The sequence below is a fragment of the Silene latifolia genome, chromosome 3 (assembly GCF_048544455.1).
Source record: "Silene latifolia isolate original U9 population chromosome 3, ASM4854445v1, whole genome shotgun sequence".
In the NCBI taxonomy this organism is placed as follows: Eukaryota; Viridiplantae; Streptophyta; class Magnoliopsida; order Caryophyllales; family Caryophyllaceae; genus Silene; species Silene latifolia.
In genome coordinates, this window is record NC_133528.1 from 141,455,183 (window position 1) to 141,467,317 (window position 12,135).

At 35.3% G+C, this 12,135-nt stretch overlaps 1 protein-coding gene across 2 annotated transcripts in view; it reads left to right on the forward strand.

Moving 5' to 3' along the window:
- Positions 1 to 5,067, forward strand: part of LOC141648202 (methylmalonate-semialdehyde dehydrogenase [acylating], mitochondrial) — a 56,567-nt gene extending 51,500 nt beyond the window's left edge. For both annotated transcript variants that reach the window (XM_074456706.1, XM_074456705.1), the window contains exons 8-19: positions 665 to 744; positions 941 to 1,006; positions 1,732 to 1,782; positions 1,892 to 2,043; positions 2,634 to 2,724; positions 3,002 to 3,082; positions 3,942 to 4,019; positions 4,114 to 4,149; positions 4,250 to 4,293; positions 4,387 to 4,465; positions 4,602 to 4,692; positions 4,798 to 5,067. In XM_074456706.1, coding sequence (XP_074312807.1) covers positions 665 to 744; positions 941 to 1,006; positions 1,732 to 1,782; positions 1,892 to 2,043; positions 2,634 to 2,724; positions 3,002 to 3,082; positions 3,942 to 4,019; positions 4,114 to 4,149; positions 4,250 to 4,293; positions 4,387 to 4,465; positions 4,602 to 4,692; positions 4,798 to 4,904 — 956 coding nt within the window. In that variant the 3' untranslated portion in view covers positions 4,905 to 5,067. The remainder of the gene's footprint in view (positions 1 to 664; positions 745 to 940; positions 1,007 to 1,731; positions 1,783 to 1,891; positions 2,044 to 2,633; positions 2,725 to 3,001; positions 3,083 to 3,941; positions 4,020 to 4,113; positions 4,150 to 4,249; positions 4,294 to 4,386; positions 4,466 to 4,601; positions 4,693 to 4,797) is intronic.
- The last annotated feature ends 7,068 nt before the right edge of the window (positions 5,068 to 12,135 follow it).

The following is a 12,135-nucleotide window of genomic DNA, read 5'->3' on the forward strand; positions in this document are numbered from 1 at the left end:
TAAGACTGGAAATTTGTCACTTACTTTTCCCCCAAATACATCTAACATCTGTGAATAGAGGAACCTGTGGGGTTTTCTTTTGGAAAGAAAACTAGAGTTTTATTTATTAAAAGATCAAAAAGTGTTTCTATTCAGAAAAAAATATGTGAATCTTAATCAGTCAATCCTACTAAGACACACCAAAAAGGAGGAAGAGTTGGCTGCTGATCTTTGTTATTTCTGTCTTTGGGTTATCTTATCTTCCTTTGTCCTTTTTTATTTGCTTATAGGGATTTTTCTATGCTATATGTTCCAAGTTTTAATAGCTAAGATGTGTTAATACAATAAGTAAGATCTTGGCATATTTTTTGGTAAATTGTCGACAGACTGAGCATGTGGAGGGAAAGAATTTGGGGTATTTTCTAGAGCAGCCCCTACACAGCAAACACTGAACTTCTTTTCTCTAAAGTGTAGTTTGGCATTGAGATTTGAAAATGACACATTTCCTTTCTCGCATTTGTGGAAGTAACTTCGTAAGGATAGGATATTCTTTTCTGTTGACGTTGTTCTCAATTTTATGCTGCTGATGTTTATTCATCAAGTGCATGAAGATTCACATGAGTTTCTTTTATCCAGTTTCATCCGTTGTCATATACTAATAACTGCTGTATTAATTCATTTTTAGGAGCATCTGTCATGCTTGCTGAGCTAGCCATGGAAGCAGGTCTACCTGATGGAGTTTTAAATATTGTTCATGGGACTAATGTATGTTGTATGTGATAACTATAATGATTTATCATTATTTCTCTTTATGTTATTCCATTTTACTTTTCAGAAGAGGTCAGGGTTGAAGTTTAGATTGCCTTCACTTTCATGCTAGAGTTTTCAGTGCTGCGTTGCTAGAAACTATTTAATTTTCTCTTCCTGCTTCGTTCGACAATTTTTTTGTTCTGTGAAACAGGACACTGTCAATGCAATTTGTGATGACGACAATATTCGTGCTGTATCATTTGTTGGTTCAAATAATGTAAGTTATTTCTCATTAGGCACTAGTTTTATCCTAAGTCTGATGATTACATTTATTTACAGTGGATTTGTGGGAGCATTTTGGCCTCCGTTTGTTTTGACTTTTGAGAGAAGATAGTCTGTAGTAGCAAAAACGAGTCTAAGTTAATTTTGCTTTTGTTTGATTGGAGTGAGAAGATGAAGAGATGCTAGGGAGGAGGGAAGGGGGAGGAAACTTCGGGTTCCACTTTTGAAAGTTGAAAATGTGCTATATTTTCTTCATTTTCGCCTCATATAAACAAAGGAATATATAAACTCTATTTTGGGCAGACTGCCTGGGATACTTTCTTACAAAAATTCAAGTCACATTTGGAATGGTAGCCTAAAGATTAATGATAATGATCTACCTTTAGGATCAATGACTGATTGCCAGGGATTATGAAAGGCTGTTCCCGTTGCCTCTTTATATATACTCCCTATAACTGAAGGAGAAGGGTGAAAGAAGAGATAAATGGCACATTACTTTCTAACACAACGCACTGGTTTCAATTTAATGGTCTTATTTCTTTTATTTTAATTGTGGAGGACGCGAGGGGTTGAAATTCTTACTACTTGATCAAAAGAGAGATTCTTCGTGTAGGGATTTTTAATATCATCTTATTACATTTCTGTACCTACAACTGGCAATATTTCGAGTCATTTATTTATTTTTGCTAATTCACTCCCAATTATCATTTGTACTTGAAGGCCGGGATGCACATCTATGCTAGAGCATCTGCAAAAGGAAAGCGAGTCCAGGTAAAAGAAAGCTTTTTGGTTTATATTCGAATCGCAAACTGATGATTGTTGTTCAATTGTTTTTGCGTTTATTTATTAACTGATTACCTCCTATTTCCTTGTTAATCAGTCTAACATGGGTGCCAAAAACCATGCCATTGTCATGCCTGACGCAAATGTCGATGCAACTGCAAATGCACTAGCTGCTGCTGGATTTGGTGCTGCAGGTCAAAGGTGCATGGCACTTAGCACCGTGGTCTTTGTTGGTGACTTGAAGACATGGTACGTGATATTTTGTTTGTTTGTGCTTTTTTAATGGTTTATTATTAAATACTTCCAGAGTAAAAGTTAGTTGAAAAGATCATAAACCTATAAATAATTTTTTAGGTAATATATTGGTACCGATCTGTTATGGTTAAGATATACGGCATATGATTTTCTTTATACCAGTATCTACTGCTGTTTTGTCGCCCTCTTGTTTGTCCCAAGTCCCAACCTTGTATCTGCGGATATGTACATGTAAACAGCCTGTGTAGTTTTTTAGAGTATCTGGTTACCTCTAATCATCATATACTGATGTACCTCCGTACCTCTACTCTCGGAGTGAGGGAAAACAACTACTCATTCCACCCTAACTATTGTCCAGTATTGTATACTGTAGGTGATGGTGGAGGATTTGTGTAACCAAACCTCATTTCTCATTGAATGGGACTACTTGCTAAAACATTTGTTGCCCTGTTATCATGAATTTAAACAAGCTTGTGAAATTACTTATTTCAATTGTAGTTATATTGTAAGATGAAGGTTGTGTGGTATTTGCTGTGTTTATTGTGTAATCGCAATGAACTTATATGTCTTTTCCTATGATCAAGGGAAAACAAGTTGGTTGAGCTTGCTAAATCTCTGAAAGTCAATGCTGGCGTAGCACCTGATGCCGACCTTGGTCCTGTCATAAGCAAGCAGGTAATTCTTAATTACTGCACTCATTCCCTATAGATTGTCATGTCTCATCCCTACATGGACAAAAAAGGTAGGAACTTGTGTTACATTTTCTTTGTTTTCTACAGAACCTAATCCAAGGGGTCTTTTGGTTGCATGAGTAGTATAGATCTGTACAATTGTTTGGAGCTGTAGTTCTGCTACACATACCAAATTACCATTAGTATCTCATTCACTGGATCTTTATTATGTAACTTTGCCTCGAAGTATCTGCTTACTCTGAAATTGCTTTTGCTGACAGGCAAAAGAACGAATATGCACACTGATTCAAAGTGGGGTCGACGCTGGAGCCAGGCTAGTACTGGACGGAAGGAACATTGTGGTATTTCATCAGCTCACTGTTTCATTTTATTGACCTGTTTTGAGCTAGGTCTAGGTTGTCCAGTAATTTGATAATCCGTCCACCCCATTTGTGTTGTCCTCATTTGATTTTTGGCAGTCAACGATGTTAACTGTGAACAATATTTTTCTCACTATACACAATAGCTACAAAGTTTAGTTGTTTTGACAAATAAAAAATGTCAAATTTAGATTGTATCTTTACTCATATTTGGAGAAATTAATTGTCGAAGGTCAATGTTGATATTGATTCACTGAAAAATCGAATAGGGGACAATAAATTGTGAGTGATAATATTTCAAGCATTATTCATTGGCTTTACTTGGCATTACCCGCCTTACTCCTAGATCTTGTGTTTGCACCTGAACAGAATTTGGGGATGTTAAACAAAACTGAAAAAACAAGTTAAATTTAGATGTCGAGGAGTTTTGTTATGGAGAACCAAATTGACGATGATCTTTACTTAATTTACAATCATATAAGTCAGTTTCTTTCTCTTTTGTACGTCAACTTTAGCGTATAGCGTAGCTCATACGCTGGCTCATTTCCATCCTTGGAGTCTAGGTAGGCGAGTATGGTTGGAAGAAACTCCACGGAACATTGTGTATCTTGCTGATTTGGATTTGGAAGTAAATTGGAACCCTCGATTGGTTTCTATCAAAAAAACAAAAAAAACTACAATCTTTATTTCTTCTAGTCTTGGAGTCTAGTCTTAAGTTTATAATTTTCCACTTTGGAAATAATGGTGGGTCATGAGGGACTGTGGTCATGTAACTGAAGATGGTTTGGAGTTCACTCATTCACTTGGTGTGCTAATTACTGCCAAATTCCTATGCAAAAAGGTTCCAGGATATGAAAGCGGAAATTTTGTGGGGCCTACTATCTTAAGTGGCGTAACAGCTGACATGGAATGTTACAAGGTATTATTTCCCTTCTGAAATATGTTTTGCTTAATTGGGTGTATGTTAGGTGTAGTGGAACTAAAACTTTTCGTATTTCACATTATATGAATAGGAGGAAATTTTTGGGCCGGTGCTACTTTGCATGCAGGTATGTATACTGGCTAATTTTTAGTAGTTTTTAGTCATTGATTCCGAACTTTTTACCAACTCTTTCTTGAGCTACATTCAAATTTTTTCTTTGTGATCAGGCTGACAGTTTGGAAGAAGCTATAGACATCGTCAACAAAAACAAGTAATAACTGCATAGATCACATTATTTCTGTTTCACTAGGGCTCTCTGATTTGTCAGATGATGCATATAATTGTGAACTTCTCTGTGTCTCAGGTATGGAAATGGAGCGTCGATATTTACCTCATCGGGAGCAGCTGCGAGGAAATTTCAGACTGAAATTGAGGCTGGGCAGGTAATGAAAGACCCTTTTTTGCATTCTCTTGCAACTTGTAAGAATAGCCGTTGTACTTTTTATCACATGTTTAAGTGTTTAACCTGATTTCTAATCGCCAACCAACTTAAGCTAAACTATGGGATATGGATCTCAGGTTGGCATTAATGTCCCAATTCCGGTACCTCTTCCGTTTTTCTCGTTTACCGGCAGCAAGGCATCGTTTGCTGGCGATCTCAATTTCTACGGTAAATTGCGCAATTCTAATGTCTCACTTTCTTCTTTTTTACTGATTCCCATTTGACTCGATTTCATTCGAGACCTCATATGTGTATATTCCCAATGACTTTCAGGAAAGGCTGGAGTTCAATTTTACACACAGATAAAGACGGTTACGCAACAATGGAAAGATTTACCAAGTGGAGTCTCTCTAGCTATGCCGACTTCACAGAAGGCATAGCCTTTCAATCTTTCATGGAGTACGTAGTAAAATTTACAATAAAAATTACGCAAGGCCTTTTCCATGAATATACAATTTTAGACGAAAATGTTTAGCAATTTCGCGGATCTTATGATTCCTTTTCCACATAATTTTCCTTAGTTATGTAACCGATCCTTAATCAGAGCCGTCGCATTAGGATTTAAGGAAAAGCATAAGAAATTGGTTCAATTGATTCAAAAAAACTAAATGGTAGGCTAGAATTTTGTTTTATTTTGGCAGTAGTTTAGAATTTGCAGCCACACTAAATAATAAATGTTGCTCCGACTTTACTAAATTAATTGAACCATAAAATACAAGTACAATGAGAAAATCTTAGGGCAATTGGTCTTGCTTAAGATGGTCTTAACAGTTGAGACCGTCTTAAACAAGATTGGTCATCGCTTAGAATTAGCACTCGTAGCAGTAACAAAGAATGTCGTACCAATTTTCCAATTTTTCTCCAAGTTATCATTGTTGTCAATCATATTCTTTGCATCTTATAAGCGAGTTAACGAACTGAAAAAAGCGTATTCCATTGAGATAGATATGTTGATTGAAGATGGTGAACTTGAGACTGGGATTGGTTTGAATTAAGCAAGCAATTGGCAAAGGCCGGATGATACTCGTTGGAGCTCTCATCTAAGGTCTATTTCAAGCTTAATGATGAAAATGTTTACCACTTGTTCCGTTTTCCATAAGTTAATTGGTGAAGGAGATATATCCGTTGAACGTGCACAAGCAACTATTGCACTTGATACAATGACTTCCTTAGAATTTATCTTCATTTTGCATCTTATGAAGAAAGCTTTAGAGATATCTGTCTGATTTGCTTTCCCAAGATTTATAACGGAAATCACAAGATATCATTAAATCATTGCACTTTGTGAAGACTACAAAGACACTTTTGCTAAAATTAAGAAATGATGGATGAGATTCCCTTTTATCAGAAGTTATCTTATATTATGAAAGGCGTAATATAGAAGTTCCTGACATGAATTCTATTTATATAGAAAGAGGAGGTCGAGCTCGTCGTCAACATGATCAAAATGCACTTGAAATATTGGAGAAATTTGTTTTATCCTGCAATTGATGTCCAATTACAAGAGTTGAACTACAGATTTTATGAGAAATCAGTTGAGTTGTTAACTTTTGGTTGTGCTTTGGAGCCTAGATCAAGTGGACAACATTTCAAGATAGGTGATATTTGTAACCTTGTCAATAAGTTCTATCCCGAGGACTTCACAGATGTTGAAAAAGAGGAATTAAAAGTACAACTATGTCATTATGAGGTTGAGTTATCTGGACATGAGGATCTTAAGAAGCTTGCGACAATGTCTGAATTAAATCAATGGTTGGTGAATAGTGGTTGGTGAATACTAGGAAGCACGATATGTACCCACTTATTTTCAGATTAACAAGACTTTTGTTAACTCTCCCAGTATCTACAACAAGTGCCGAACGAGCTTTTTCAGCAATGAATGTTGTTAAAACAACTAAACACAATAAAATGGAAGCTGATTTCTTTGAAAGTTGTCTGCTTATCAACATTGAACGAGAAATAGCAAAAAAAAAATAGTATTAGTTCAATTATAGATACCTTTAAGAATTTGAAAGAGCGTCGAGCTCTATTATAACTATAGCGCAATTATAGTTTTATGTTTTTTTTTTTTTTTTATTATCGTCACATTTTTAATGTTGTTTATGATTATTTAAAATACTTCGGCCCTAGGGAAATTTTGGTCCAAACTTCGTCCCTGCGTACAACCTTACACGGGTTTTAAGCTAATAGTAGACGAAAAGCGTACCGCAATGAATAAAATGCGTAATGTAAAAAATTAACACGGTAATTTTACCCCATTGACATAGTTGCTCTTTCATGAACGAGTTTTACTCTTTCATGTACTTTTTTTTCATTTTTCTTCCATAGTATGCCCTTGCATAGAGCACAAATTCTCATTTGTTGTGACGGATACCGTTTCCTCTCACAAAATACCCATTGAGAGGTGAGTGGGAAGCACATGGGGAGTGCCCCACCTTGTCCCCTCTCCCTTTTTGTGAGAGGTCACAAGCTTGTGACGGGATTAGTCCGTCACAAGCAAGACTAACTGTGCATAGAGAGAGAAACAAAAAAACTCTTTCTAATTCTCTTCCTTATAAGATTAATCGAATTCATCAAATTACACAACTATGGATGCTAATTCTCATATCGGTAAAATAATAATTATAATGATTGAGTTTATCAATTATATTATATCAAATTAGGGAATTAGTTTACACTACTAATTAAATTAGGGTTTGTTTTAAAGCGTCGCCGACGTTGGAGTGAGGCACGTCGTCCGACACCGGCGTAAGGCAAAGGAGTAAGCAAGATGCCGACATAAGACATGGGAGTAAGACGGAGGTACGACCTACGGCATGAGTCATTGCATGTTTAACCCCAATTTGACCACACGCAATCCAGTTTAAGTAGTACTCACCTGCCTGTTTAACCAAGAAATTTGATGAAATAGTTGTTCACGTTACTTCTTGTTCTATCTTTCTGTTTTTTCTTTTTTTTTAATAATTTGTAATTTAGGGGTATAATAGTAATTTACGTTCATAAAAGAGTAAAACCCGTTCATTCACCCTTATTAAAGGATAATGATACGGCGCCACCACATGCACTCCTTATTATTGGGGTCTCCACTTATTTATGAGATGTATCCATTATTTTGTGGGTCCCTATTTATTCCATGTGAAAGAGTGACGCCACCGGGCTGGCGCCAACTCATTAGTTGCTCTTTCATGGACGAAGAGTACTCTTTCGTGGACTTTTTCCCATTACTCTTTCATAATTTACCCTTAGCAAACAGATAAATAAAAAATAAACGAACTCTTTCTAATCTTTTCCTTGCAAAATTAATCAAATCCCTCCAATTACTCAATTACGAACGCTAATTTTCATCTCGATCAAGTATTTATTCTGATTATTAACATTATTAACTTTGTTATATCAAATTGGGGAAATTAAATTAATCTAAATTAATAAAATTAGGGTTTAAAAAGCCTATTGTCAATCCTTTTGATTTTATCTAGAAATCATTGAAAATTTTGTGGTATTCGTCGTTTCCTTTGCAATTGAAAATCTGCGTACAAAATTTGGTGTTATGACTCTAGGCCCACCCAAATTGATTTCTTGGGTAGCACAATATTGAGCGCACCATAGCCATATTTCCGTTTGTTCATGAAAATCATTTTACTGAAGTCATGTATTGTTGAGTCGCAAAGCTTCTGACCGGTGGTTTGGGAGAAGAATTGTGGTGGTCCGGTGATTTGGGTGATGTAGTATCTAGTCTGGGTGGTGGTTTACTGGTGTGAGTAATAGAGAGATTTACATATTGGAAATAAGATAGAAAAAAGGTTGTAGAAATGACAGGTATAATAGTCATTCATGTCCATAATTGAGTAAATTATGTTCATAAATAAGCATAACCCTTAGACCATCCCCAAGCAAGGTCACCGACTGGGTCGTGACCTTGTCGGGTCACGCTAATGACTCCTTAAACTAGGATTAACAACACGATTTTGGTGACCGTGAATAACTCAGGGGCAACCCATGACCCTGAGTAGAGAAATTGTTAGAAGTTGGTGACCTTACACGTGGCGTCTTTCTATTGGTTTACAACATTAAAAAATCAAAAAAATCAAAAAGTACAAAAAAAAAGTGCAGAGAATCTCTGCTTTCTTCTCTGCTGTTCTGCAATTTACAGCTGCCCCCTTTTTCTTCCTTCTTTTCTTTCCGCCAATTTCCTTCCATTTCCCCAAGTCTCTTTAATTTTTTCATCCATAATCTTCTCAACTCCTACCATACAACCATAAATATTAATTAGGTAGTAAAAGTAAATGTAAAAAACAGTATAAAACTAGAAGTAAAAAATGCAAATCAGTAATATTTTTAATCTCCTACTGAAAATTAATTACAAACATAAAAAAAATATAACTCAAACACTTATATAATTCTCAATTTTCAAATATATTATGGATTTAAACGAGTTTGATTTTTCAAGTTATGCTATTGACGATTATTCAACATATCAAGACTCTCAAAATTTCGATTTAAATCAAAGTACTCCAATTCCCACTTTTACGGAATTAATTTCGGATAGCCAAAAAAATCAAAATATCGATGTTTTTGGAAATCAAATCTTGTTGTCCGAACTACAAACTCAAGAATTTGTATCAGAAACCCCCCTTTTTTGTTAAAAAAAAAACAAAAAATCATTAGCATCCACAAAAAATCAATCCAATTCGAAAATGGATGATCGGATTTGGTCTGAAAAGGAGGAAGAAGCTCTTATGTCCGCATGGATTATGTGTAGTACCGACTCAATACTTGGAAAAAACCAAAGAACCATCACAAGATGGAATGATGTATTTCAGCTCTATGAAAAAAGTCGTACGGAAAATCAAAATCAAAATAAACTTGGGATTAGGAGTATCGAGGGAATGAAAAATCGATATAAACGACTCAATACAGCTGTGAGTAAATGGGTTGGTTGCTACACACAAGTTCTAAATCGACCACCGGCAAGCGGCACTAACATCAACGACGACATAGAATTAGCTCAAAAATTATTTCGAAAGGTGAATAATGGTAACGATTTTACCGACTTTTATGTTTACGATAAAATCATGAGTGGTCACCCCAAGTGGAGCTTACAAAAACATCAATTTGAGCTCTCTGGAAACTCTAAGTCGGGTTCAAAAAGGTCAAGGTCGGAAATGGATTCTAGCCCTTCTAGTGTAAATGTCGGGACCCCGTCTAGTCTAAATGTTGGAACCCCGTCTAGTGTTAATGTTCCAACCCCGTCTAGTCTTAATGTCGACGCAAGTGACCGACCCGAAGGACGGGAGGCAGCTAAAAAGAAGCGGAATGGAAAAGCACCTGAGGTCGTGCCTGATTCTATGTTAAGTGCAGACGACCGAGAAATAATGGAGGGAAATAGGCTCACTACGAAAGAGCAAATTGATTTTCGGCAAAAAAGGCTTGCAGCTGATTTTGAAATCGAACAAATTAGGATTCAAAAAATGAAAACAAAAATGGAGATGAATTGGTTGAACACATTGCTCTCGCAACAAAATATAAACCCGAAAGATCAAGAGTTGAAGGACAAGCTAATGGACAAATATATGTCTGATATTTAGTTTATTTAATTATTAATCGGGTTTATATTTTGTAAGGATTAATCGGGTTTATATTTTCTGATTAATATTTAATAAGTAATTTTTAAACTCGAAAATTAATTATTAATCAGAAAATAAATTATTAATCGGGTTTATATTTTGTAAGGATTAATCGGGTTTATATTTTCTGATTAATATTTAAACTCGAAAATTAATTATTAATCAGAAAATAAATTATTAATCGGAACAAAATTGCAAGGATTAATCAGATTTCGAAAATTAAATATTAATCAGAAAATAAATCGGAACAAAATTGCAACGATTAATCAGATTTCGATAATAAATAAATCACAAAGCGGAATGAATAAAATCAATGAATGAAAACGATTTAACAAGAATTTACCTGCATGAATGAAATCGGGATGAATGAATTGATGAAATCTCCAATCAGAAAACCAATCGAAATCAAACCCAAAACGAAATAAAACCCAAATCGAAATAAAACCCAACTTTAGGAATGATATAACAATTTATGAGATAAAATCAACAATGAATGATGATATGAATGAGATTTTTGGGGGTTTTTTTGGGGTAGATAGTATGAATCAGATATGAATGATGATATGAATCAGATATGAATGATAGAAGAAGTTGGTGGGTTGGTGATATGAATCAGATATGAATGATATAAGTTGGTGGGTTGGTGATATGAATGCGTGGGGTTGGTGAAATAAAACCCAACTTTCATTGTTATCATCGTTTTTCTTTTCTTTTTTTTCTTTTTTTTTTTTTTTTTTTTTTTTTTAAGAAATTGTATTTTATGAATGATGATATGAATTGTATTTCTTTTTTCATCGTTTTTATTTATTTTTTCCTTTTTTTTTTTTTTTTTTTTTAAGTATTTGTATTTATATGAACACAACTGTTACATGGAAGACTTGGGTGGTATTTGTAAATAATCGTAAATGGGTTGGTGTAGTTGTATTTGTAAATAATTGTAAATATTTATGTAAAATTTCCGATATAAAATTTACGTCAATAGAACTGATAATAGTCATTGGATTAATTATAGCCATTAGATTAGAAATATAGCCGTTGGATTGATTATAGCCATTAGATTAGAAATATAGCCGTTGGATTGATTATAGCCATTAGATTAGAAATATAGTCGTTGGATTGATTATAGCCATTCGATTAGAAATATAGCCGTTACATAAAAAACTTATATATACCCCATATGGTTGTTGAACAAAATCACTCAAACATTTTCCTTCTTTCAAATCACTCTCACAAAATAACTATTAGAATGTCTGAGTCAAATTCCAATTCTGATTCATCAAACGATAATATTGTCGATCAAAATAGGCTTTCCGATTACCAATGGGAAACCGAAACCGATGAAAGATCTGAGGCTATACAAAACCTTATATCCCAACGTATGAATGAATACGTTAACAGAAGAATTCGTCAACCAAATCCTCCTCGTAGACGTCGTAGGAGAAACATTGAGAGGAATCGTGAAGAAGGTCATAACCAATTGTACAATGACTACTTTATGGATCCGGTTTATCCCGAAGAGCTATTTACAAGCAGATTTCGCATGCACAAGCATCTATTCATGCGCATAGTTAATGCTCTATCCGCCAATGATCGCTTTTTCCAACAAAGGGCCGGTGGTAATGGGAGACCTAGTTTCTCACCATTACGAGAGATGCACTACGCTTTAAGAGTTCTAGCATATGGTACTTCTACCGATTCAGTAGATGAATATTTGCGTATGAGCGATACATCCATCAGGGACTCTCTTAGATTGTTCGTCGAAGGTGTAATCAGCTGCTTTGGGAACGAGTATCTACGCAGACCCAACCCTCAAGATTTAGGAAGGTTACTTCATATGGGGCAAGCTCGTGGATTTCCTGGTATGTTGGGTAGCATTGACTGCATGCATTGGGAGTGGAAAAATTGTCCCACAGCATGGGCGGGACAATATGCCGGGAGAAGTTCAAAGCCAACGGTCATTTTGGAAGCGGTCGCTTCGTACGATTTA